The sequence below is a fragment of the Bombus huntii genome, chromosome 9, assembly GCF_024542735.1.
Source record: "Bombus huntii isolate Logan2020A chromosome 9, iyBomHunt1.1, whole genome shotgun sequence".
NCBI classification, from domain to species: domain Eukaryota; kingdom Metazoa; phylum Arthropoda; class Insecta; order Hymenoptera; family Apidae; genus Bombus; species Bombus huntii.
The window spans coordinates 11,396,841-11,422,899 of record NC_066246.1 but is presented as its reverse complement, the minus strand read 5'-3'; the positions used below and the strand labels follow the sequence as shown (position 1 = coordinate 11,422,899).

At 34.0% G+C, this 26,059-nt stretch overlaps 1 protein-coding gene across 1 annotated transcript in view; it reads right to left on the bottom strand.

The window, feature by feature from the left end:
* Positions 1 to 6,850: 6,850 nt before the first annotated feature.
* The window catches only part of LOC126869346 (uncharacterized), a 34,178-nt gene continuing 14,969 nt past the window's right edge, over positions 6,851 to 26,059 (bottom strand). The window contains exons 2-8 of the mRNA XM_050625734.1: positions 12,327 to 12,512; positions 11,878 to 12,025; positions 11,423 to 11,699; positions 10,890 to 11,133; positions 10,221 to 10,358; positions 9,823 to 10,110; positions 6,851 to 9,344 (exon numbers count right to left, since the gene is read on the bottom strand). Coding sequence (XP_050481691.1) covers positions 8,962 to 9,344; positions 9,823 to 10,110; positions 10,221 to 10,358; positions 10,890 to 11,133; positions 11,423 to 11,699; positions 11,878 to 12,025; positions 12,327 to 12,512 — 1,664 coding nt within the window. The 3' untranslated portion in view covers positions 6,851 to 8,961. The remainder of the gene's footprint in view (positions 9,345 to 9,822; positions 10,111 to 10,220; positions 10,359 to 10,889; positions 11,134 to 11,422; positions 11,700 to 11,877; positions 12,026 to 12,326; positions 12,513 to 26,059) is intronic.

Below are 26,059 nucleotides of genomic sequence, written 5' to 3'. Positions count from 1 at the left end.
TTCCTTCCACAAACTATCTCGTCGTACTGAAATTAGAAACTCTTTCGAAGGGGCTGCACACAGTTGAAGGTCTTCTTATCCAATAGCACCCAACAACACCTAACACTCTTTACACTATGTCGTTGACGATGTACGAAGAGCAAAGTACGATATTCCACTTGATTTCCTTTTCTTTCGGTTCTCTCGTAGTTACGTGATTTTCGAGCTTTTGTTTGAGAGGCCAGGGTGAAGAGCGAGCAGAATCACAGAGGTTATGGCCGACTGTGCGCGATCGATGTTGTGCCAGCGAGAACGGCGCTCTCAGCAGCTGCGCCACGAGACTGATGCCGCGCCGTCGTCGTTACTGACAGACGTTCTCCAAGAAACGTTTGTCCTAATACTACTCGCGAACGTGTTGCGATAATACGTACATACATGTAGACGTAACGCTTATCAATACCGTTAAATAATCACCTTTTCGCTTTACGATCGTCCGGATGAATTTCTTCTAACGAATTTATGACTCTGCAAATTCTTTCTACTTTTCTACGAACTCGTTGAGACGCAAATATTCGCATTAAAACCGAATACGTATATCGAGGCGGAATTCCTCGAACATGTTGCTCGAGCGTGATCGGACGGCAGGCGTCGTTCTGCGATTAAAATCGATTCGAAGCAAACCACACGATATTTTTTGATAAAAATTTCATTCATATTACAAATTAAATTCGAGAAACGATGGATTGGAAATCTATATCTTCATTGATTCGTTGAACGAGGAGTTTTTAATTTGGTTAGGAAGTTGCAGATATCGACTGACAATTGACAACGTGATGAGTGCCAGTCGACATCCAAATTTGGTCGCGGGTAATACTTCAGGGCAAGATTCGCGCAAAATTTCCGCATTATTCGAAGTAACTTTGATCGAGTGAATAGAGAGAAAGATAAATCACGTTTGTCCATGGAGAGCAATTTGTAGTACGAACGTTCAAACAGCAAATTTTGCTTTAATGCTGGTAGATGATGACCTTTACCGTGTTTGCGGGTTTCAAAGTTGATTCGCGTCCTCTTCTGTGGAGACATTTGAATATTTGTTCGATCAACTTCATCGGGGATTACTATTTCACGTGATGGGTTTTATCGACCGCAAGAACAACGAAACGTCGGTATCTATCAGTAATTGAGGTGTGAATCGAGATAACGCGATCAGCTGCAGTGATAATCGAGCAAACTGTTGAATGAAAAGAAAAAGAAATAGAAGATACTCACACGAATAATTTAAAGAATTTTGTAAACATTAAACGTGGTGTTAACCCTCTATAATCAGATTTTTTTTCGATTTATAAAAGAAATATATGATATGTGATATAATTATACAAAAATATACAAACTAAAGTATTTAATGCTTAAAGAATAAAAAAAATCATATTCAGATTTCGCTCCTTTAGTTGTGTTGATAAAAATATGAATTTACATAAACATGCGTAATGTTCTAGTAATAAGCAGAAAATAAAATTTCCAAAATGTATATAACTTCCAAGTTATATGGTGTTATAGAGGGTTGAATCAAAGAAGCAATTAAAAGTAATGTTACTAGAAATTATCTTCAAATGCATACGTTAGAAGGAAGATAATTTAATGCTTGAATATTCGAGGAGTTTTAGGATTCTTGAACTGGTGGATTTAGCTTGTGTGGTAATTTCAAATCTTGATCCTTGTCTAGATATATCAACTGAAAACAAAAGATTTGGAAGTCATTGCGATATTATTTTAACGCTGTTTTGATTGAACTCTGCTCCGATAAGATTAATTGAATCATGATTATGGTATAACTGTTTGGGAACTTTGAACACGAAGAGGAAGCACGATATTGTAAATTATGATTCAACGTGCAATATTAATCGCTTGTATCTATCGTGTGATAAATACTTGTATTTACAATGGCTCGCGAAAATATTCGAACACTTATCACCGAGAACTTACTAAAATTTTATTAGCACTATAATGAAACAAGTATCGCGAGGTATTTATTGCAAGTATACATTTCTCAGAGATCATCGAAGTATTGGAACAATTAACTATTCGCTATATTAACAGGCTATAATATTTAATAAGTTCATTTTTAGTACAAATACTAATTTTTTTGGTTTCGCGAGCCACAGTGTATTAAATATAATGTTATAAGAAAAAAGTACCGTAACCACAGGATCCTCGAAATTGATTAATCGAAATTCTGGCACGAACGTTAGCAGGAAAACGCAATAAACAATCGCTAGAACCCACTCGGAAATGGCACTAGCGACATGCCAAGCCCAGCCACCGTCGGTTGGCAGCCATTTCTTGTAATCATCGCCTGCAATTCACAGAAACCTCATTATCACATATTATTGTCTGTCCGCTTATTATCATATCTCAAGTAAGGCAAGTGGAGAAATAATGTCACCTTGAAATTCTAACATTGAAATGTAGCCAGGTAGGATCGTGGTAATTGTCAAAATTAGCGTCAACACCGAAAGTGCTGCACGAATGTATACTACAATTCTGCCATTCACTGCTGGTACCATTTTGTGACTTAAATATGTCTGAAAGCATTATATATGTAACAAATATGTATTGTTTTTTTTCTTGTGTACGAAATTTAAGGAGATAGTTTATTTTAGATCTTCGAGAAGGTCTACCTTCTCAATATTTTTTAAATTAAAGAATATAGTCTTATGAATACACGTGTACAACTTTTTGTTTGAGGTTCTAAAGATAACGATGTTATAGCTCTTCGACGGCACACGAAAAGATATTCAAATGCATTTTTCTTAAATCTATATTTTTTGAAACCCTACTTAACTGATTAACGTAAAATTTTGTGTGCATCTTTCTTGAAAAATTGTTTTTTCCTATCTTTATGAGAAAGAAGCGGTTAGTCATATTTCAAAACTATTTTGTTTCATTATGCTCTGTTACACAGGAGTAAATTTCCAGAATATATCTGGGTGAAACAAGTGATACGTACTATTGTTGGCAATAAAAACTCCCTTTCTAAATTTATTTCTCCTATCCATTTATCAGGAATCCACCGTACCTGCAGGCAAAAGTAAATGGTTCCAGCCGTGAAACAAGTCATTGCTCCGATCATATGAGCCGCGACAACACGGGCTTCTTGAAAATTCGCCAGAATATCGAGTCCAAAGCAACCTAGAACGCCGCACCATGCCGTCACAACAACGATTTTCTTGCTAACGAGATCGTTGCCCCTTTCGAATTGCCATTGGGAAACTTGTCGATGTCTAATGTATACGCAACAGGCGACTAAAATACATGTGCAGTGTTATTAACCGCGGTAGATATACGTTTAAACGTAAAACTAGTTGATATTTACGGAGTAATGCAGCTATATTAAGGAATTGGGCAAATATACACGATTCCGGAGACAAGGTGCCTGTTTCCGATATGTACGGAAATCCTGGTACTACGTGGTCCCATTGCACCGACATAGTGTATCTGAAATGCAATTGCTTTGAAAATGGATACTCGTATATTACATGTAGAGTGTTGATTTAGAAAAGGGGATTAGTTAAACTTTGATTATAGTTCATTTATTACATAAATTGTAGATATAAATTATAGATGTAGCCTTTAGATGTACCGATAACGTAATTCCAAGTAATGCTCAAAGAAAATAATATTGAATAATTTAGATTTAGAAATGTAATAAGTAAGAAAATGCAATGTAAGAAGCTTTTTTTAAAATAATATTTTGACCTGCAAAAATCTTCGTACATTTTACACAAAGATCAATTTTGTTAAAATATACTCGTAGAAAATTTCATACTGAAGTTAATGCATTTTCTGCCAAGATGACTAAGAACTGGTTAAGAAATAAATATATTACATATGCTTGCTTTAAATTAGAATGACTTTGTCATAAGATCCACGACAACTTCTGCGGAAAACTATATATGCTCAGCTGAAATGAAACAAATTTTCTTCTCTAAATTAAACAATTTAATAATTAATAATCAGTTATGGCCAAATACTAATAGTAAAACATAATCACGTTTGAAAGTTAAATTCAGTAATAAATCACGATAAGTTTAAGTTTCGCTAGAATTTTTCCCTAATAAAAGAAGCACTTTCAACAAGTATGCTGGTTTTCGATATTGCAAATCCATTCAATGGCACATTGACGATTGAATGTGTCTTTATTTACAGAACAATGATCCCTGCGAAGTGTACACAGCGGAACATAATGAATCAAACTAATCGCGATTTACATCATGCTGTCAGATACAGAATGCGCGGCTGTCGTTGTTTCTGATACCGTGGCCTTGATCGACCGCAAAGCTAGTTAGTAAGCATTAGTTTTACTCGTTCTGATTACGGCTTTATTCTTGCTATGAATTGGCAATCATTGTGTTAATGTGAATCCATATTTCTAATCACCGAACCTTGTTCTGTTGCATCCTTTGAGTCATTTTCGTTCGAATCGTCTTTTTCCATTGCCGAGAAATTCCTCAAATTTGAAGAAAATATTGAAAAATCGTTATTGAAATATTATGATACGGCTTTTGGTTTCAATTCTATGCCAAAAATTTCCTTAAAATATCGTAAGTGGTTTCCTTAACGGAAACTAAAATAAAATTGGAATACAGAAAATTGAACGACAGCAACAGATATAAACTATAAGATTAAAAATAAGCAACATTTTTATAAGAAAATATTGTACTGGTGATGTGTAATTTTTGACAATTAATTTAATCATAATAAAAATTTGATTACAGTAATATTGTAATAAGAATTGAAAGTAAAGTTTAATGCAATTGAAGATGAAGGAAATATGATCATTTAACCAAGAATTCAGTTTTCTCCGCTGAAGCTCATTTTTTCTTGGTAGACTTACGTAATTAGAAACGTTACCGGAATCAGGATAAAGAGACTTAGTGGAAGAACGTGCAACTTTCCGTAGGACATCCTCGCACTCGTTCGTTTCAAAGCGCTGAAAAATATCGTGTCTTTTACCAAACTACTATCACATTCCAGATACCTTGAGTTTCATAAACGAATATAGTTTCACTGACTAATATACCAATAACGGCACAATTAGATCACTTAGTAAATGAAGTGCAAATGAAAGACCAAAATTTTAATTATAATTCACTAATGAGAATAAAAATCTTAAACTAAGAAGTATAGTACAGTAAGATTTTTGTGATACAATATATGTTACTTCAATTTTAAACTTCAAGTATGTTTAAAGCATTTATTGCAGAGCCACCGAAAAATTTTCATTTCACCAATTTATAATTGAAATTGAAGATAAGAGGCTTTAAAGATAATTTAAAATAATGACTAAATATTACGGCAAAGAAGTGCTAGTTAGAATGCCATCATTTTCGAATTAGTTGCCTGGTAGAAAAGTAAAATGAAAAGTAAAATTTTGCTCATTCCAAGTAAATCTTTCCCACAGAAGTGTAATTCCTTACCTCGACGATATAATTGGGTTTCTGGGATTATTTTTCACTAGATGAGATAGCTGCAGCTACGCCAAGGGGGTACCTTCATGGGACGCCTTGGAGCGACTGCTCATCAGCGCTGTTAGCGTACCTCTTGTTCTACGCAACCTGGCGATCACCGATTAACGCACACGATTACATTGCATAGCAATTAACGCACCGTCTGATTCCATTCTCGATCAAGTCTGTCTCATTTTCATACAAATCGATTTCCTTCTCGAGGACAGTCACTTGAATTCCCCTAAATTGTAACAAGTATAACGAATTCTCCGATCTCTAAGTTACAAACTCATCTAATTTTAGTTCAAATATAAGTATATTCTATATTCAACATAATTCTATGAACATACTCTATATTGAATTGATTTTTCTTGATTCTATATTAAGAAACTGGAACTCAAATTTGCTTAATTCATTAATTTATCTAATTCATTATTTTGTTTCATGGGTTCTTTTTTCTGGAGGTTCTTTAATATTAATACTTTAATACCGTAATTACTTTAATCCTGTCGAAAGCATCATCAATACTGTCACCAAAACTATGTTGCAAACTGTATAATTTCCATATTTCATTCGACTGGCGTAATTTTAGAGATCCGAATCTCAAAGCGTGCCTCTGAACATAGATAATGATGCAGAGGTAATTAGATAAAAAGAAGAATTTTTTAAAAATATGTTTTGTAGGTTTGCTAGTCAACGAAACTTACATTTAGCATGGCCAAAACGCGATTAAAGAGAATTAGAATTTATCGATAAAGCGTTGCTGGTACACGCTGAGTCGCGTTCGATAATTCTCGCATGCCAATGCACGTAACAAATGTTCAACTGTCGGCTACCAAGAATTCGTAATTAACGCCGCATTATCAGCCTTACGTACACCGATGTCGTAATGGAACATTTGGGGATACTGTTCCAATTGCATAATTGATTTCCTTCCACACAGCTCTCTAGTCGTAATTGGAAAGAAATTCCTCCATGATTTCTTCTCGTTGAATAAATGAAATGCTTTTCATTTCTTCCTAAATGAACGTTATATTTTTTAAGCTATTTAACCGGAGAAAATTATTTTTTAATAATTGATTATATGTTTAAAAGTTTGAAGAATAAGGAAGATACATTTCGTATCTCGAGGAAAATTTCAAGTCAAACTATATATAATGTTATCTCAGCTTTAAGAAGTTAATTGCAGAGAGACATGTATGCACAAAGTAGATTAACGAAGGAAAATATTGACAGAATCGCTTTACGTGCACACTATATTTTTTAATTTTTTGTTACTTTGAGTATTTCACTGTTTTCGCATTTATTGTTATTTTTATGTTGGGAATAAATTCCTAATAAAGAAAGGCAAAAACAACGAGGTATTTGATAAAATCATGTTTCTGTATTAACAACGTTACAATATTACAATATAGGCAGTTTATTCGGTGTTGTTTCTTTTGCTGCAGCGTGTAATAAACAGTAATTCGTAAATTATTGTTCTTTGCGACGTTAGACTAGTAGCCTTGCGTTATCATCGTGATAACAATAATATGATAAACGTAACTTAAACGCGACATCGCGTAGGCAGGTGTCGAGTCATTAAAATAATATTTCATTAAAAATACTCTCCGGCTGGTTCTCATTATTATATTAGATATTCATCAGGCTATTTGTTTAATGATATTTTTAACTCATTAAGGATCAAGCAATGAAATAATATGTGAAAATTGCAAAACGCAATATTATTCTGATAATAGATACTTTACGAATTAGAAAAAATAATTCTCGGTATATATAGGAATTAATTATACAAATTACAGAAAAAATTTGTAATACATACAAAATTTACATAATTTAAAAAATGTGCAGTTTACTATTATACTATAAAAACTTTAGAATCTAAGTAGAGGAAGAAATAAAGATGAAACAAATATTTAAAACTTTCTTGAAATAGAATATACTGACGTGAATTGACTGAAAAAAGTTGCAAATGGAATGTTGTATCAACGCAACGTTGATCCTTAATGAATTAATTTGATAGGTTCTTTAAATAAAATTATAGTGTTTATCGCTCGATCGCATAAGGTATTACAATTGTAATACCAATTTGGTTTCTCTGTACAAATCCTTGATATACTGTTGGCTTCAAATTGTCCTTAATCGACTATTTCGGGGCTCCTTAACTGTAATCTACGTTATAATACCACACGCATGTGCATACGCTTATTATCACGTATATAAGTATGTATATATATGTACATAACATGCGTATGTATGGTTCTAATATAAATAGTTTGATAAATAAATAGTGTTGTTATCTCTTTGCGTTTGTACCGATCGCGGTTCGCTCGATCACAGAAAGAGAAACGCTGCACGTATGAATATTCTCTCAAAATGCCTCGAACGATACAATGGTACAACCATAAACTCTTGTACCTGGCTACATATTTATTCGTATCGTTATATTATACCATTTATCGCTGCATACGAATTTCGTTTTGGACTAGTTTCAATATCTTTAGCTAGCATTGCCTACGTGCAAGCAGATTCCTTCGAAAAAGACTCTGGGTCGCAACTTTTACATCGACATGAATCGAACAATCTTGTGTTTAACAGAATTATTCAAAATTTTAGTTTCAATTTTTCAACCTTTTTTAAATAGAAGATCTTAATTTTCTATGATTCATAATTTTTAAAATAAAAATTACATTAAAATAAAGAAACTTGAGCTGTTTGTTTAAATGTGTCCTGTCTTTCCTTTTTGTTAAATTGACGAAAGATCGTTCGATTCGCACATCTACGCGTGGCAGTGAACTAATACGAAGCTTTAAACAAAGACGTCGACGGGAGTCGAGGTTATCTCCATGTGGACGGAACGTTTCCGTGGTTCCTCTCGTCGAAAGCCGACGTTATTGTCCTTAATTACACCGCGAATTAAGTGACCCTTACTGGAATTTCCTACAGCTCCGTAGGGACGTTTAACGCAGATTAACGTGTTTCGTTCGCAAAAGTATCGCTAATATGATCTCTAACAGTACCTTAAATCAAAGAGGAACAAACGAGACAGACGATCGAAGGCAGCGCGATAACGAGAAATGTCGGCCTCTTGGATAATTCCCCTCATTTTTTTTTTAACTTTTTTAACTTTATTCGTGATTTTGATTCTCGAACCTCCATTCACATCGCATAACAATAATTATGTAATAATATCTATCCTTTTTTTGTATTATTGCAATTAATGAATTATTCCAAAATTCAATTTGCATAAAATTCGGAAAATACTAATTTTCAGTGTTTGCAATTCCAATTCACATTCACTTATGCAAGTAAATCAAAATTTCTTTTACGTAATTAAAACAGTATATATACAAAAATTACATTACAAACTTAAAAAAAGCTATTTAAGTATCCATTTACATAAAAAAAGTCGTAAAATTTCATTCAGAAGCATCCTCAGTGAGTATTAACAGCTTCTTGGATTCTGGTGATCGAGTTACGTGCTTGCCTCGTCAATCACTGTGATCACTCTATTAGCAGGAGGCACATTCGTCACGTGCCACTTGGGCTTGGGATCGGTCTCTTCGTTAGTCGGTTGAGGCCCTGGGGATCGATCCAAATTCGATTGACCACCCTTTGAACGAGCCAGGGACCACCTTCGGCCTCGACGATCCGTGATAATCGGCATTTCAGCTATCAGATTGTTCTCGAATTCTGACAGCATTAGATAATTCTCGACCTTGTTGCACGAGGTTATACAGTCTCCGATGTAATCAAGGTCCTCGAGCATGTTGTCAGGAAGATCCATATCCGCAATTCCCTCCTCGGAGATACACGTCAATTCTGGCTTCTCCGGGGCAAGGCCGTCAATCAATTCGCCTGCAATGAGATTCCATCGTTTGCTATCTCGGTTTAATTTTTTCTTTGATGTTATAGAGTTGATTGACCCTTGAGATATAATATAAAAATTCGAGATTTTAGAATCGTAACCCTCAGTTGGATTACATGTGATCACAGCAATATGGATTATATTTGAGTTGGGTTATTTCATTTTAGGATATTCAATCTTAATTTATATCTTATATCCTTAAATATTTGATTTTAGTGTCCAATGTACTTAAATTTTATATGTATTTTTTTTATTCGAAGAGGAGATCCTATGACTGATACAAATGTGAGGAATAAATGAGGGAAACAGTAGGGTTAACCTAAACTTTTGTGGTTTGCTTACGGCCCGAGGATATGTAAAAGAGATTTAAAGTAGATATTAAAAATTGTATGTCGAAGATTTTAATTATAAAGGCAAAAAAAGTTAGTCAACATTAATATAAAAAATAAAGTAAGTGAATAAATTTACCTGGATTTGGTGCAATCTCAGTTCCAAGCACAAGAGCAGCCGCAGCAGCTCCTGCAGCAGCCACATGTGGACCATCGTTGTCTGGTTCCTGGCTAAACGACAATTTTCGGCGTTGTGGACAATTATCCGAAACGCAGAGATGCTTGGTTCCGTTAGACCTTATGTGTTTATGCCTCGATAAATTTCTTCTGTGAAGGTCTATGAAGAAAAGAGTGAAACTGCCTACTAGAACACAGGTCGAGCTGAAGTAGTAACCAGCCTTCCCACCGTAGTTAATGTTCATGTATCCTGAAAAATCTCATACTCTTAACATTTTCTTGATCGATTTTATATTGCGTCATTGAAAACGTAGTAACATTGAGGACATTCTTCAAACAAATTAAATATTTCACTTTTACCTGAAATTGGAACTCCAATTGCTATTGGTATAGCTTGGAAACATTGCACGAAACCCCACGTTCTTGCGAAATTTCTTGCTCTGACTCTCTCATAGGTGTACATTTTGAGACTGTAGTGGTAACCACCACAGAAGATGCCTGCAAAATTCAATGTTTCATCTTAATTAAAACCGGTATTAACTTGAATTTATAATAAAGAAGTGGTAAAATTCGAATTTCGGGGAGAATGTGAGTCGTTAGTGAGTTAATCAAAGTCAAAGTTAAGAAAGGAAGAGTTTTTGAGAATCTTTTTGAACGCGGTCACTGTCATTATTCAATATAGCTTTACATATTTTATTTAATCTTATATGAGCAAAGCTCTATCTGCAATGAAACATTCTTTGTAGAAGAATAATACAAGAAAAATACATTAAAGAAAAAGAAAGAAGATGAAATGATAAAAATATTATATATATATATATATATACAATAATAATAATAATAAATAATAAATAATAATACATAATAATAAACTATATATAGTTTATTATTTAATATTTATTATATAACATATTATATATAGTTATAGATAATTCAAAAGAGTCGAGAACTTAGGTAGGAATTAGATGTATATCCTGAAAGGATTTTTTCTGAAGTGTTCACGCACTTTTACAGGCGAGGATACTGTACCGTAAATCCAGGCGAACAGCACATATCCATGATAATTTCCTTGAACGGCAGTGAGGGCCAAAATGCACAATCCGCATACAAATATCGCCGCTTGCGTAAGATACTGACGCGCTATCCTGCATTCGACGCTGTGATGCACGACTAAAAGACCAAAGGCGACACAGCCGAGGGTCCAGGCCAAACCGAGGTAAGCCTGAAGTAGGATCACCGTGTCACCAAGACCTTCTTCCTCGGCCTGATGTGCCTACAATGAAATAAAACATTTAAAGGACCAAATTTAGTTCAAAATATTTTCCCACTCTTGCACTTATTAGATTGCGGGTGTTTATGCAATTTTATATTTTTATAGATACCACCAATAAAATGGAATTTATATAGAAATTTGTTTCTCCTATTGAACATTGTAACAAGCACTTTGCTGTGAATATTTTATAATTCTATTGCATATTATATGCATTCTATCAATTTTGCACTTTTAAATATTCCAAATATATAGCATTTAATTATTTAAAGAAATTTATTACGCATTTTACCAAGTAAAATATCGGGGTGTTGATCCCAAAGGCAGATATTCCAGTGGACACCAGCAATATTCTTACTGTTTTGCTCTTCAGCGTACTGAAGTCGAAGAACGGTGGTCTGTCGTCTGTCTTGTTTTTATCTTTAATTTTACGTTTTTGATTTTTCAAATGTAAAATGGCTCTACGTTGTGGATGATACAAGGATGCGCTTCGATAAAAGGTACCCAGGATGAATGTCAAGAAAACGACACCTGTCACTGCCTGAAGTCCTAAGCGCCAACCAATTTTGCTAAAATCGGAATACAGGATTTTTTATAATTTTGCTTTTTTTATTTAGGAAATTTTTTTCTCTTTTTTCATTTTGAATCAAGTATTTTTATGTTACATCACGCTTGACTTAACAAATATCAATGAATATGAATTAGAGCTTTGTGTAATAGCTCAGATAAGAATATCTCTTTTGTTACCTAATCATTCCCTTTATGAAAACCGACATTACAGCGATACCAAGGCCACTTCCGGATACGATGAAAATCTCAACCAGTTCTCTTCTCCTTTTAAAATATTGCGCCACCATCAGCGTGCTACAGTCCCTCGTCATGCCAACCCCTATACCTGCGTAAAGTAATTAAACACAGTCCATGAACTTGCCATTATCTCGATCCCTCTGTATTTCTTCCCAAAGTAAAGTTTTATCTAAGGAATTATTCAAGGGAATCGTTTGTGCCGAAACTGTTGAGGGTAAAAGTGACGTACGAAAACTTGTAAAAGTCGAGTTACAATTGCTTAAGAAGAAAGATGGATGATGTTTAATCAATGAAGAAGAATCGTTATATTATATAAGTTCTGTCATATTTCTTGTTTCTATGAAAAGAAACAGCAGTAGGGAATTCCTTGTACTTTTACAGTGACTCACCGACAACTGTGCCGTAGCTGAAGAACAACTGGTGGAACTGCGAGGCAAAAGAAGTGAAAAGGCAACCGAGTGCTGTAACGAGGCCACCCAAAACCGCGGTGAGTCTTATACTTTTCCTCCGACAGAACGCTATTGTTACGGGTGAAACTAGTAAAGCCACTCCCGTAGACATTGCTCCCAGCCACCCTATAAGAAGATAAAACTTTCTTAATCGCTTTTTGATCGTTGAACATCGTTGTTTGGCTTATATTGTTCTCAATAAAAAGACGTTATGTGATATACGTAACATCATGCAAGTTCATTAAATAGCTGTATTTCTATATATGTTCTTCTTTTAGTAACTTTATGGCCGCATAATAGAAATGTTTCGGAGTTTGAAACAGATAAAATAGCTTTACAAAAACTGGGATCTATTATATAAACTTTTCATTTATTACGAGTATGAATTTAAACGCGAATTTTTTAGTATTTTTGATGAAAATAATGCTTTTGTTAGCGATATACATAATTCTATATTTTTGAGAAATATTTTGTATTTTATTTGGATCAAATTTTACATCAGGCTGAAGTTTTGTTTCTGATTCATAGAATTGAAATAGTTACGTAGTTTTTAAAAGTCTACAGTATTTTCTACAAATTAGAATTTCTTAATAATGGAATTTTGAAAATAATGATGAGTTTTTATATTACCGATGGTTCCGGCTTAAATAACGCTTGTTCTTCATTTCGCCTAGCATACTTCTTGCCATTTTATTGTTCTTTCCTTATGCGACGTTTATAGCTGATTATATTTTTCTCATTGCATAATTCTGTTTTTATATCTTAAATGAAGCTATTACTTTTTCAAGCTATATATATGTATATAAAATGATTCTCTTCCATCACCGCACATTAATGGATTGCGTTTGCACCTTTTAGATCCATCCCTTTTTCATATTGATCGACAGATTTTCTTAAAGGAACTGTCTTCCTTTGATTGATGAGAGTAGTTAGTGATTGAAATATCAATAAGTAGATATTAATCTGATATTTCACGAAAAACAGCTACTGAAGTAACAGACCCAATTTATTAGAAACTTGATACTTCATAAAATATGAAAGTATATAAAATGTTATATAAAGTGTATAAAATATTATAAGAGGTGTATCGTACGAATAATTATGAACCATAATGTGCCTCGATAATTTCCTGTATATACAAATTCGAAGAAAAACAAAGTGATATTGACTCAATTGACCAAACACCACGATCAAACGCTTCACGCGCCTCATCATCCATTGATATTCAAATTCTCTCAAGCTTCATTTGCACCGTTCAATATATGATTTATGCGGTTCGTATGCCGTTACGGACTCGAGTTTCGCCCCTTGACGTTCGATCCCGACCGTCCACATTTCACCTTCGCGGTTTGTAATCATAATAAACGCTTTACGCTCCCAGAGTTCCTCTCAATTAGAACCGTATAGTGGCATGATCGATATTTCTGACTCGCTATTTCGTGCTGGACACCGTATTTTCACTACAATTCTCGCTTTCGTTGAATTGGTTCACCGTTAAGAGATCGAATATGATAAATCGATTCCGTTCCGAGACAGTACCATGACCACTTTCGTCGTCGGTTCTAATTCATTTTGAAACGGCCACAAACGATCGTACCAGTGATCGTTCTTCCTTGCTTACGCGTTTTCTTTTACCACGACCGCAGCGATCGGTCTTCTTAAAACCGCCTATTAAATGTCGACTACTTTGCTAAACAGAAGTTGACTCGCGATTGAGGTTAAGACTGTTTTAATTACGGCCACGACGAATAGCCTGAATGATTAGCAGCGCTCCGCTCGGTCATTTAATTAATTTTCACTGTTTGCCGAAGCCGCGTTTGTCGAGTCGGCTCATCGATCAATCGTTCGAAGAATGCCGTCCATCGTAAAATATAGAGCCGGCTCTTGTAGACAAAAGGGTACTCCGGAGGATAAAACGAGAGGTTATTAATCTTGCAACTTGCTTTTGACGGTCACGGATGCAGTCTTTATTGAGAAAGTGGGCTGGCGTGTTGCTGCATCTACTTTGATTCAATAGCTTTGTCGTCGGATCAACACGATGAATTCGAATGGAGTCTTTCGAGTAAGTGAATTGGGATTTTTGAAAAGCTTTCTTGCGATATTTGTACTTGAGTGATTCTTTGAGTGTGAAAGCGTTCTTGAATTTTTCTAAGTTTGAAGAATTACTTTCTTTTTGTTTAATTCGAAGAGAAAAATTCGCGGTATAAATTATGTAGAATGTGTAGAAATTTCAAAGAATCTGACTGTTCAAAGAATTATGTATTAGATTTATTCTTCCCAAACGAAAGATACAAAGGATGAAGACTAAGGGATGTTTCCCTTAAGTAAGAAACAACTGTTTGGGACGAATTTATCGATCACCTGACCGAGCAGTTCTTTTTACGACTTAGTTACAAAGACATCAAGTTATCCGGATGACAAAAAGGACCACTTATTAATCTCGGCAGAAAGGTTGGGACATGATAGGCTCCGTGTTAAACGATTTCACGTTTGTGGGAAATAACCTATTCGTAAGGCATGGCTCGCTTTTTTACTCTCGGTCTTTTCTTTCCCCTTTAATACCTCATCTTTTTTGTTCTATGACAGCCACAGTTCTTTTCGGTATTTTGGTAGTACGAAAAAAGGTGGACGTAAAATAAATAAATTAGAAATGAGATTTGAAATAAGAAAAATAATTTTTTTGACGTGTGTTTTTGAATACATTTTGCAAGGAACTTAAATAATAAACTTAAATAATAGTATAAAGACATATTTGCAGTGTTTCGATGACAATTATATTATTATCCAGTAAATTATAATTGCTATTTGATAACACTAGCAGGAAAAGCCGAATCAAAATGCTCCATAAAAAGATTAGAAAATATCGTTTTCATAAATACAATTGTTTGCCTTTATGTGTCTTTTCATTGAAAAGAAACAGATATTTTCCTACATTTACTGATAATAGTAAATTATTTTTAATAGAGACAATTATTTGATGATCGTTTCGAAAATATAGGAAAGATTTAATAGAACTAGACAAAACTCTGGTAATCATAGTACTAAAGAATACAATTTATAAATAATTCTTCATAAACATAAAACATTTAAAAGAACATTGTATACCATGTATTAGTAATGTACTGCGATACCGTACATAATGTAGTACTGCAATAATGTAGAAAGTGAAAGCAAAAAGGTTCATCACGAACTTGTAGATTTCAAACAAGATATCCACTGTATAATGCTACCTCTATTATATACCGATTCCCTTTCCTTGATCCCTTGCCACCCTTGTCATCGGTCAGGATCAGGATCCTCTATCGAAAATCCCACCAGTGTCTAGCCCACGGTTTCACCCTTGAATTTCTTTTGAAGCCAGAAAACGAACGAGAGGGAGAGTGAATTGGCGAAAGAGAAGGTCAATGACCCTGCAAGATTCTAAGCTCGCTTTCATAGCAACTGTACCTGAACGGGAAGCTCGGTTACCTCGAAGGAATTTCGGTAAAGTATAAAAAGTATAACTGAAGATCTATACAATGATCATTCGTTCATTACAATAATTACAAAAATTCCATAATGTGGTCTTTTCCCTTAATATCACGCGATAAATGTCTTTAAGAATTCATTGTTCAGCGAATGAGTTTTGGCTCCTTTTCTTTTTTGAAACATCGCGAAAAAACTGGGTCATTTGTGTCAACGTTTACATTTTTGTATCGTTTTAGTCTTTCAAGGAATCTTCCTTAATCTTGTCTCTATTACATTATATGATTTGTTTTTAAGTGAAATCTTTAAATAATTTTCCAAGAAGAATAAAAATTCGCTTTGAACAAGTACGAGTGAAATTTTGCGCGAAAAATTTAGGAATATCTTTGTGTTGTGTATGTGTGTTCGTGTTAATTTTTTATTTAATTTAAATTTACCATAGATTGTATCATCGTTTGCTCGATATTATTTAAAATTCACAATCCAGATATTCTCTTAAAAATACGATTTATCTTTTCTTCATTGTCATCGTAAAAGACCTTACAGGTTGCACAAAAAATTTCGCGTGTCGTCGAAATGTGCTCGGTTCTTAAACAACGACGCTCGTAAACGGACAGCAAAAAGGGAAAGTAGTGCTCGTTAGTAGTTAGAAGAGCATCGGGAGGATAAAGAATAAAGAGGCGGCAGGGCTCCAAAAAAATAAATCAGACGATACAAGAGTTAGTTTTACGACAACGATATTAACGTGAAGTGATTTTAATATCAGTTTCCGGGACCATTTGTAAATAATAATAAAGAATCGCTTTCAATTCTCAGTCTCACAACACTCGATACGTAAAATATTTCTGAAATGGTCATAATTATAGTTTCTCAAATACAATCGTTCCTTTTTTCCCAGCGGCATTAAATATTCATACGATATAGTATACTCGACGCTTCCTTTTCGTTGTCAAGGTCCTGCTCAGAGTTCAACTTCGTGAGTTTCTCTGTTTGGCACTGGCTGCGCGCGATAAATTTTAAAGTCCCGTTCGAGAACATGTGGACCGTAGGAAAACACTGGTTAGATTTGTATTCTTTTGGTAAATTTAAATATAACTGATATCAATATATGTGCTGGTTTTTATATTTATACACTTATATCGTGCCATTTTCTTTTAACTTTTATTGTTTGAAAGCCGTACAAATTTCTGGTTCTATTTTTAGACCTATTCCTACTTGTCACTTTATTTTGGTTTATTAAAAAAGTAACTTTTGTGAAAGATTAATATCATATATTACGTTTTCTCTAAAATCTTTTAACCATAATCTTAGTTATAACATATGCTTTATTAAAGTATATTTTATTATTTGTATATAACGTATAATTTTAACATCTTCATATAAGTTTTCATTTCTATTCTGAAATTTTTTATACTTTACGAATTTTAAAATAGATATATTATACATCAAAACTGATATCTGCCTAATGTCTACATAAGAGTGTGCGCGTTTTATTAAGTAATTTAGTCATGGAGAGGCTGTGGGCGCACAGTTAAACATTGAGATTAGAAAATAGGATCGTCGATCCTTGCATATCGTACCTACGTTGAAAACAGGTTGACGGTATCGTTTCGTTCCTTCCAACAGCAACCATGCTCCGACAGACCAGTGAATTCCCGTGGCAAGAATTTGTACCATAACGCCGGTTACTACGACCACCCAACCCCAACCACTCTCCGGGTAGTAATGCTGTCTTATGGTACATCGTGCGATGTATCTACACCGCGCGAAAAACAACCACAATAAGAGCACTGAACGCTTGCCTTGAAGGCTTATACGATTTACTTATGGTCATTTAAAAATTTCCACTTTAACTTAATTATTATTAGTGAATGAATATGTAGTGTATACTTATCGTTATAACATGTCTATAAGATCGTTATGAACATTATAGTATATTTTATAATCACTTTAGACAATTTCAAAGAACATTTCAAATTTTCTTACAGAAAATTACAATTCGATTTATAGAAGTTAACATTCATTGTATTGAATATGTAATTAGCTGCCCAAAATTTACAGTTATCAAAATAAATGGCCAAATTAGATTTTGTTAGTAAATTTGCGAAAATAGAATCTAGAAGTTAATAAAATTTCAGTAAAAAAATATGCACCATAAAAAAGAATGGATGGTCAAATTATTGACAAAAGGACCACGTAAATCGTATCCGCAAGGTCAGACCTAGGATCCTGATTTTCATCTTCTTCGATCTCCTTTGGACCTCTTCGTTCTTGCAGACAAACGACTCCTTCGCACTCCCCTGAGAAGGAAAGTTCACCTATTTCACCGGAAGTCGCTACCCCGCTGTCCTCGCGAGCGGGACAAAGTACGACATTCCTTTCGTTGCGGTTTCGATTCTTCATCCCTTGACTATTTTCACCAAGGCACACTGTTCATATTTACTATCTTTTATTTCTCATTATGGAATAGTGTCTCTGTCTATTTAATTATTTTGGTCGCTGCAGTTTATTAAATTAAAGATTTTCATATCATAAAAAAATAAGATTAAAATTTTAATGTTTAGGTTGAATTTCCAGTGTCAGAGATTTCTATGTTAAAAATATTTTATCGTATTTTGATCTTTTATTCGTATCTATATTTTACAGCTGCCTTCTGTTTCCTTCCTTTATATTCGAAGGTCCACAAAGCATATAACTTTCAAAATAAATTTGCCATTCTTAATACCCGAGGGACAGATGAGAAAGATGATAAAGAAGCAACGGTCGAATATTCGCCGTTCAAAGATTACCTTATAAATAAGTTTATTCCGAAAATCATCCTCAGGGAGGATTCATCGTTTCAAAACTAGTTCCAAAACTACCACATAGAGAGAAATTATGATACAATAGATTTATGTTTAGAATCGTATCTGGAATATTCTATAGTAAACAGGTTTAGAAATATTGGCATTGGGTTTCAATTTCATGATAAGCTCGCAGGGTCGAAGTATCGACTATATTAGTAGTAGAAATATGTTGGAAACTTTATTCCGGCCATGGTGGAGATTAAATCCTATACCTTGTGGCAGATGGAAGATAGCCACGCAGATAAAGTTGGTAAACCGAGTGTCCTTTCTATTCTTTTACTCGGAAAGTTCCGCGGGAGAAGTTTTAAACCGAGTCGGAAGTTCCACTTCAGAACAAAACTGAATTCGAGACTAATGCCTCGACTCGAGCAACCTACTATCTTTCTACTTGTTAAATGAAATAGAAGAGAAAAAGCAATATTGTTTCCTCTCGCTCATTTCATTTCTTTCTTTTCTGATAAAGAATGTAAAACATTCGATTACCAATACATCGAAATTAGAAACCTAACGTTATTGGATTGCCAAAGAACTTGTAATATCGGAATTGTTAAAAACGAATAAAATTCGAAATATTTAGAAAGATATACTATAGTAATTTCTTTAGGTATAAATTTATTGAAATCGGAAAAAGACAATTATTTCGAATTCTGTTGATAATGAGCAACGAAATAGGGTTGGCATTTCTGAAACCAGGTGGACATCGATCGAATTGAGTTGATCGCATGGATATTGCATGAATTTTTGTAACGAAAGGATGCAGAAAGTTTAATGTAAAAATGTCTTGCATTATTAGCTCATTTTATTTGTGTAAAGACAGTTATACCTTATTTTCGTTACCTAACAGTACGTGTAAAGTTTTCGTTGCAATAAACGAATTAGCGAAATAATTAAATCGAGAGTCGACTGATTAAAACCTACGCTTTAAGAGATTCTCCCCTGAACTTATATTTATAAATACCGAACGTGACAAATAAAATGTTCTAAATGACTTAGAATGACTCACTTGTGGATGACTGAATATAAGCAATTGTATCTTTGAATCAGAAGCTTGAATTAACACATTTCTCTCTTCGTAATACCAAATCATCTTATGTAATCTGTGCGAAAAATGACAAAAGATACCATATATAAAAGAAGAGTATCGACATGATCACGAGATAAACCAAAGACTCATCTAACTCACTCGTTTAAATCTAACATGTGCGTATCCAGGTCACAAGTAGCAGGGTTCTCCGTTGAATTACACTAAAAGCTCGGCAAACAAGAGCAAAGGGGGTGCGTTAACTAAAGAGCAGAATGTGTAGACATATTCCTGGTCCATTGTAATTGAGCCAAGCTGGAGCGGGTAAGTAAATGAAAGTAAAAGTTCGTGAATATACCAGCAACAGAATCTTAATGCGGAGCGCGCGATTTTGAAAGGTAAGCGATCCGTAACAATGCGACGATTCATATAATCTAAAGCGGTTCGGCCCTTCGCTCGTATTTCATGTTCAATACTGGATGATTTGTGGTCAAATTTATTGCAAAGTCGTTACGCTATTTCGGCTCAGTCGAGCGAAGAGGGAGAGAAAAATGGTTTAATTGAAATTTGATTTCCCTATTACAATGGAAAGATTTTTTAATCCATTTCACTTAGGAAATTTTTTATTCAATTTTTCCCTTAGTATTATAGGTATCTATAGAAAAAGTGCCTCCTGTGGAAAATTCAATAAAGTTTTGTCCACTACATTATGCTTGGATCGCGGTACAAATTTTCTAAAATAATCAGTTTCCAGCTGAAAGGGGTCAACGATGCTACGTGTTGTTGGATCGAAATAAAAATACCTAAAACAACATGCCATACCAAAAAGTATCACGTAGCATTCTTTTTCTTCTCTTTCTCATCTTTTTCAATTTTCATCTTTCTGGAACTAGCTTTTTCAACAAAAATCATTCCTCCTCTGATTACTTTTAAAATTCATCAAAATATCATAGAAAAAGTAAAAAATTCCTCTTATCGATTCTAATTAAAACACAAAATGAAAAATTTATGAACCGATGATAATAATATTTTTCACGTCTCAGTGTTTCAAACCACCATAAACACTTCAAGCCACGTGCACTGTTTCGTATTTGAAACTACCTATTCCCTCGAGCCAGATCGACTGCACTTTGTTTCCTGTTTGGAGCAAAACCCGACTGACACTTTGTGACAAAAAATCACGGGATTTCAGTAGAAAAGGGACGTAACACGCTAGACGAGGGGCGCGTTGTCGAACGCGGACTGGATTCGGTTAGGTGGTTCACAGAAGAGGACCGTCGCAAGCTGGGCTTGCGTAGGGGAAACCAGTGGGCCAATCCGTTCGTTTTCATACCTAGCCACGTGCTTTCATGGCCATAGTTTGCGTTTGGATTCGCGGTGGTCCACGATAAATCGGGTTCGAATCAAATATCTGCGCTGGTCAAGCTTATCAGTTTTGCATATGGGGAGAACTAAAGGATGAAAAATCGATATTTTAGTTTTAGGCAAGAACGATTAGGTATATTTTCCCAATTGTTTGTCTCTGGTTTTTTGATCAGTTTTGTAGGAGCGAACGAGATTAAATTATTTAATAGACAGCTTTTGAGTTGCAATATTTGGTTTGTCTTGGAACATAGTTACAACAAAAAAGTGTTTTAAAATTAATCTTTGCATAAATTATGTATTATAGAATGGTTATATTGGTCTTATTAATATCATTTTTATATTAATTGATGGACTTATTCTGGGAATGAAAGATAAAAACTAAGAGATTGAACAAGGAATAATATCAAATAGTATTAATTAAAAAATTGTGTTGGTAAAGTTTAATCATTTAAGAAACATTGCACAAAATCATCTAATAAAACATATGTACCTAACAATTATATGTTTGCTATATCATTTCGTTACTTAAAAATTCAGTATCGATTTATTATCCCCACTAGTTATAGGCTCTTGAAAAAAAGCATAGACTCCTTTTAATTAATGTAGATGATTGAAGTGACACAAAACCGTAATTTTCGATCAAGAATTAAATTAAACTCAGTGTTCCAATGCATTCAGCCCGCTGAACAAATCGATAATACGGTTTACCCGATCTGTCGAGTAACGATAAATCAATGTCAACAGGAAAAGTCGATCGATCGTTACAAAAGATAGTAACGGAGATAAACTCCAAAAATTTAACTGCCTAAGCGTGTACTATAATAATTGCTGGATTACGAGTTCTAACATAATTTATCGTTATTTAACATATCACTCTTGAATTAACGATACTTCGTATCTCTATCCAATTATTCCACAACAATTTACATATCGTCGCGTGACACGAACGATAGTTAGCTACGAACATTTTGTACGCATAGCTTTCGCGGCAAATTATCAGTAAAGGAGGAAATCAATCATGAGAGAAAGAGAGAGAGAGAGAGAGAGAGAGAGAGAGAGAGAGAGATCGTTGCGAGTAAAATCTTAATTGAATTCTGATTTCTTTTGGCAACTCTGCTACTTAATTTATCTATATGAAATAAAGGAAACAGAAACCAACAAGAAAACCTGTTTCTCTATTTAACTTCATAAAAATAGGCACTTCCTACAGACTGTCTTATCGACGATATACTTAATTAATTCCGAGTACGAATTTCATCGTACTAATCGAATAGAATATTATACATAAATCATTTGAAGACATTCATTTTTTGATTGGTCGATACATTCGTAATAAATGGTATCTATCATAAATCGCGTGTTGAGTTATATAATTGAGAAGCTTCTTGGAAAAACAGTGTTTCTAATTTTAGTTTTCAATCTTTAAATCTTCATTGTTAAAGGATTTTGTTTTTTTTATATTTATATAATAAACACAAATTTTATAAAATATTTGATTTCATATTTGTTTAGAAAATATATTTCTACTGCCCTTTTTTGAGGAAGTTTCTCGATACGATAGAGTCATGAAATAAAATTGAATTTCAATTTTCGGCCGCAAATCTCTCCAGAAATACAGATGTTAAAAAGAATCACGCCACTGTTGCAATTTATGCAGACGAGGGGTTAGTATCTTTGCAAAGCTCCTCTAAGGTACGACGCGCGAACTGCTTTCAAATCGTCGGCTGAATGCGCAAGTAGATGTCTGAAATAAATCTACCGTACGTCGTAGTCACCGCGAGCGTTCCGGAAGAAAACCTTCTATTTTCTTCAATGTACCGAGCAATATAGCCAAACCTCACGCGTGAATCCAAGAAACATGACGCTTCTACATATTTCATGTAATTACTTCCAAATAATTCAATCACACATAAATTTCATATAATTTCATATAATTCAACAAATTTTCCATTTTAAGACTTTTCCACTAAAAATTGGCGGTTATATCTTAATCAATATCTCGATCTGTAAAATTCTTAGATGACGTTCGTAAAATCTGCAAATCAAGCGGTACGTCACAGAGAATAAAGGAAGTTTATCGAAATCTCTGTTTCAATGATTCCAGAAGACGATAAACTTCCAAATCTACTACACGTGCAAACTCTTGGAATATTTAAGTCCTCTGAAAGTGGTTATTATATTAAGTTGGCTTCGGGGAACACGCGAATATCCCATAAAATTTCACAGTCCGTCATGCCATATACCTGCTGCTCAACCCTATTTTTATCCTGCTCTCCATATTGCAGCTGTCTAATCGTCAAATGTTATAAATTGTGCGTGCGACGTACACCATCTTTACATTAACGCCATGGTTTCTTTACATTCTCTTTGACCACGTTAACGATTAACTACCATGAGCACTGTATGTAACTACTTTCTCGCCTCTCCTTTTCTTTTTGAACATGTTCCAAAATCAAGATCACTTTGATTACAAGATCAGAGGCACGTCCCAACGACCAGGACAAATAAAGAAGTATTCATAATGTTAAAGGAGAGAACGCTAAACGATGTCGTACCTTATGTGTAATTGCGAGGCAAATGATAAGCTTTACCTTGGATAAGGTGGTACGCGAGTTTTGGAAATTGTAGAAATGATTGGAGTAAGTATATTTCTAAATTTCGTTATGCACTCCTTCGTGATCGAATTGTTGTTTTATTTATGAGATATAGCATTCATCAATAGAAATATCTTGTTTTAATGGTTTTGCAAAGACGACGTAATATATTGAAATCTGAGGTCAATTTTATCGAAGACAAATACATTACTCGTTTACTTAATTAGATTATAGTAAACTAATTTAGTAAACGGAAGTACAAGTTAGTTCGTAAAAGTACAATGTCATGTTTACCTAAGATGAAAGGATTAAGTAATTATCAATTATTAAAATGAGATTTCGGAAATAATATAATAGTAAGCATTCTCCGTATAAATTTAGTAAAAAAGTAAAAGTAAAATTTCAGTTTATTCGCGTAGTTATCTTGAAATCTATTTAATCGTCGAGAAATAATAGAAGATATATGCTCAACAAAATCAGTGCTATGTCGCCAAGAACGAAATATATAACGGCAGATACATTGGCACCCAAATTGCCCGAGGTCACCATTCTTCTTAACAAATGGCTCTGGTTAGTGGGCTGCTCTTCTACTTCGTCTAACCAATCTTGTCGAATTCGTCCAGCAATGGGTATTAACGGTGATCTACAACCACGAGATTGGCAATTGGAGTACCGGTATGGCGGAAAATTTGCAATATCAAGCTACTGCGTGGTGACAAGCGGTAGACTTATCTGTTAGTCCATTCTAAATAATTTTTTTTATGTTCTTTGCATACATTTATTACAAGATACTTTGAACAACTTTTGATTCTCTTCTTTCGAACTTTCCGTAGACTTTGAAAGTTCAGAATTTAATTGTATATTTGTTTGATGATATCGTTTGTTGTTCTTCAAGAATTCTATTATTAATTCGAGTAATTCTATAAAAATAGAGCAAATTAAATTTTAAGCACGAATATTCGAATTTTTTACTATATAGTGGACAACGGTATAAAATTTGACATTTTGTTTTTGCTTTTTTGTACAATTGAAAAAAGAAATTCAATCGAGGCAGAGATGGAAAAAAGAGGAAAAACGAAAAACTGCGTCGTCAGCGAGTGAAAAGAGTAGGTAGAGATAGAAGGAAAGTAAGAAGTACAATGATTCTTGAGGATAGACGTGAGTCACTCACGTAGATTGCCAGAAGGATCTTATCCTTTGAAGAAATCTCTGGATTTCAATTTTCTAATTTCAAATTTTGGCTGATTTCTATGCAAACTGTCACGGACTTTCAGAATAGTACGCAACTTAATTTATTAAATTAATTGCTTCTACAAACTCAACGTTCACATACATAATAATGCTTTTATAATTTTATAATGAATTTACAAGATGAATTATTTATGTTCATTAAATAAAAATTAAATATATAAGTAAAGTAAAAGACAAATGTGGTCCTTGAGAAGGCAAAAAATTAATTAAATAACTAAATAAATTTTAAGAAAGAACACTTAATTAGATAAGTAAAGACCAAGTATTATGATAAATCAGGAAGTCGATAGCGGTAAAAGAAAATGTGTCTGATCATTTCACTACCAAGATTCATATTTACAGGGGAAGTCGAAGAATCATGTTCTTAATTTGCTAAGAGATAGCCAAGGGTTTTGCCCGAATATTTGTATTTACCATACATGGGAGAAAGCTTTTTGTCGATGTTTGTTCAACTATTGTATAGCTTTCAGTCTAGCGTGAGGATTTCCTTTGTTCTGGGACTATCGATTTGACTGCAATGCTACTTTGTGCATTAACGCGTGACTTTGCTTTCTGGCATCTTAAGCTAATACTGTAAACACACAAAAATATTCTTCTCGAGACAGTAAATTTAACCACCTATACTTAAAAGAAACCTGCAATTAATCACTAACCAAAAACGATAATTAACAGCCCTGATTTTTTATGATGATTGAATTTTTGCAATTGCAATATTTAAATTTAATGGTTTTTGTTTGTTGTACCTACTTGTACCTTAGAAAGGTAAAAGAATATTTTGACGTGGCTATATGCCATTTACATTTCCATAATTCATTTACATTCATTTACATTTCGTTCGTAAAGGTAACTTTAATTAACGAAGGAATGTGTAAAGTATCATACCTGTCATAAATTGTTGAGAAAAAATTGTCGAAAGAAAATAACAATAAAAGCATGAAACTTAATAAATAATGTGTTGATATAGCTATAACAATTATTTATTATGGCAGCAGTATATATTATTGCGTCACGTCTTGAAGGTAGTGGCCACTGTCTATATAAGGACCGTGAAATCGTGGTACGAGCTCATTTACTGCTCAAGCTTCGTATCAGACAGATCGTGAAATTAATTAGGGTGACTCTGAGATGTGA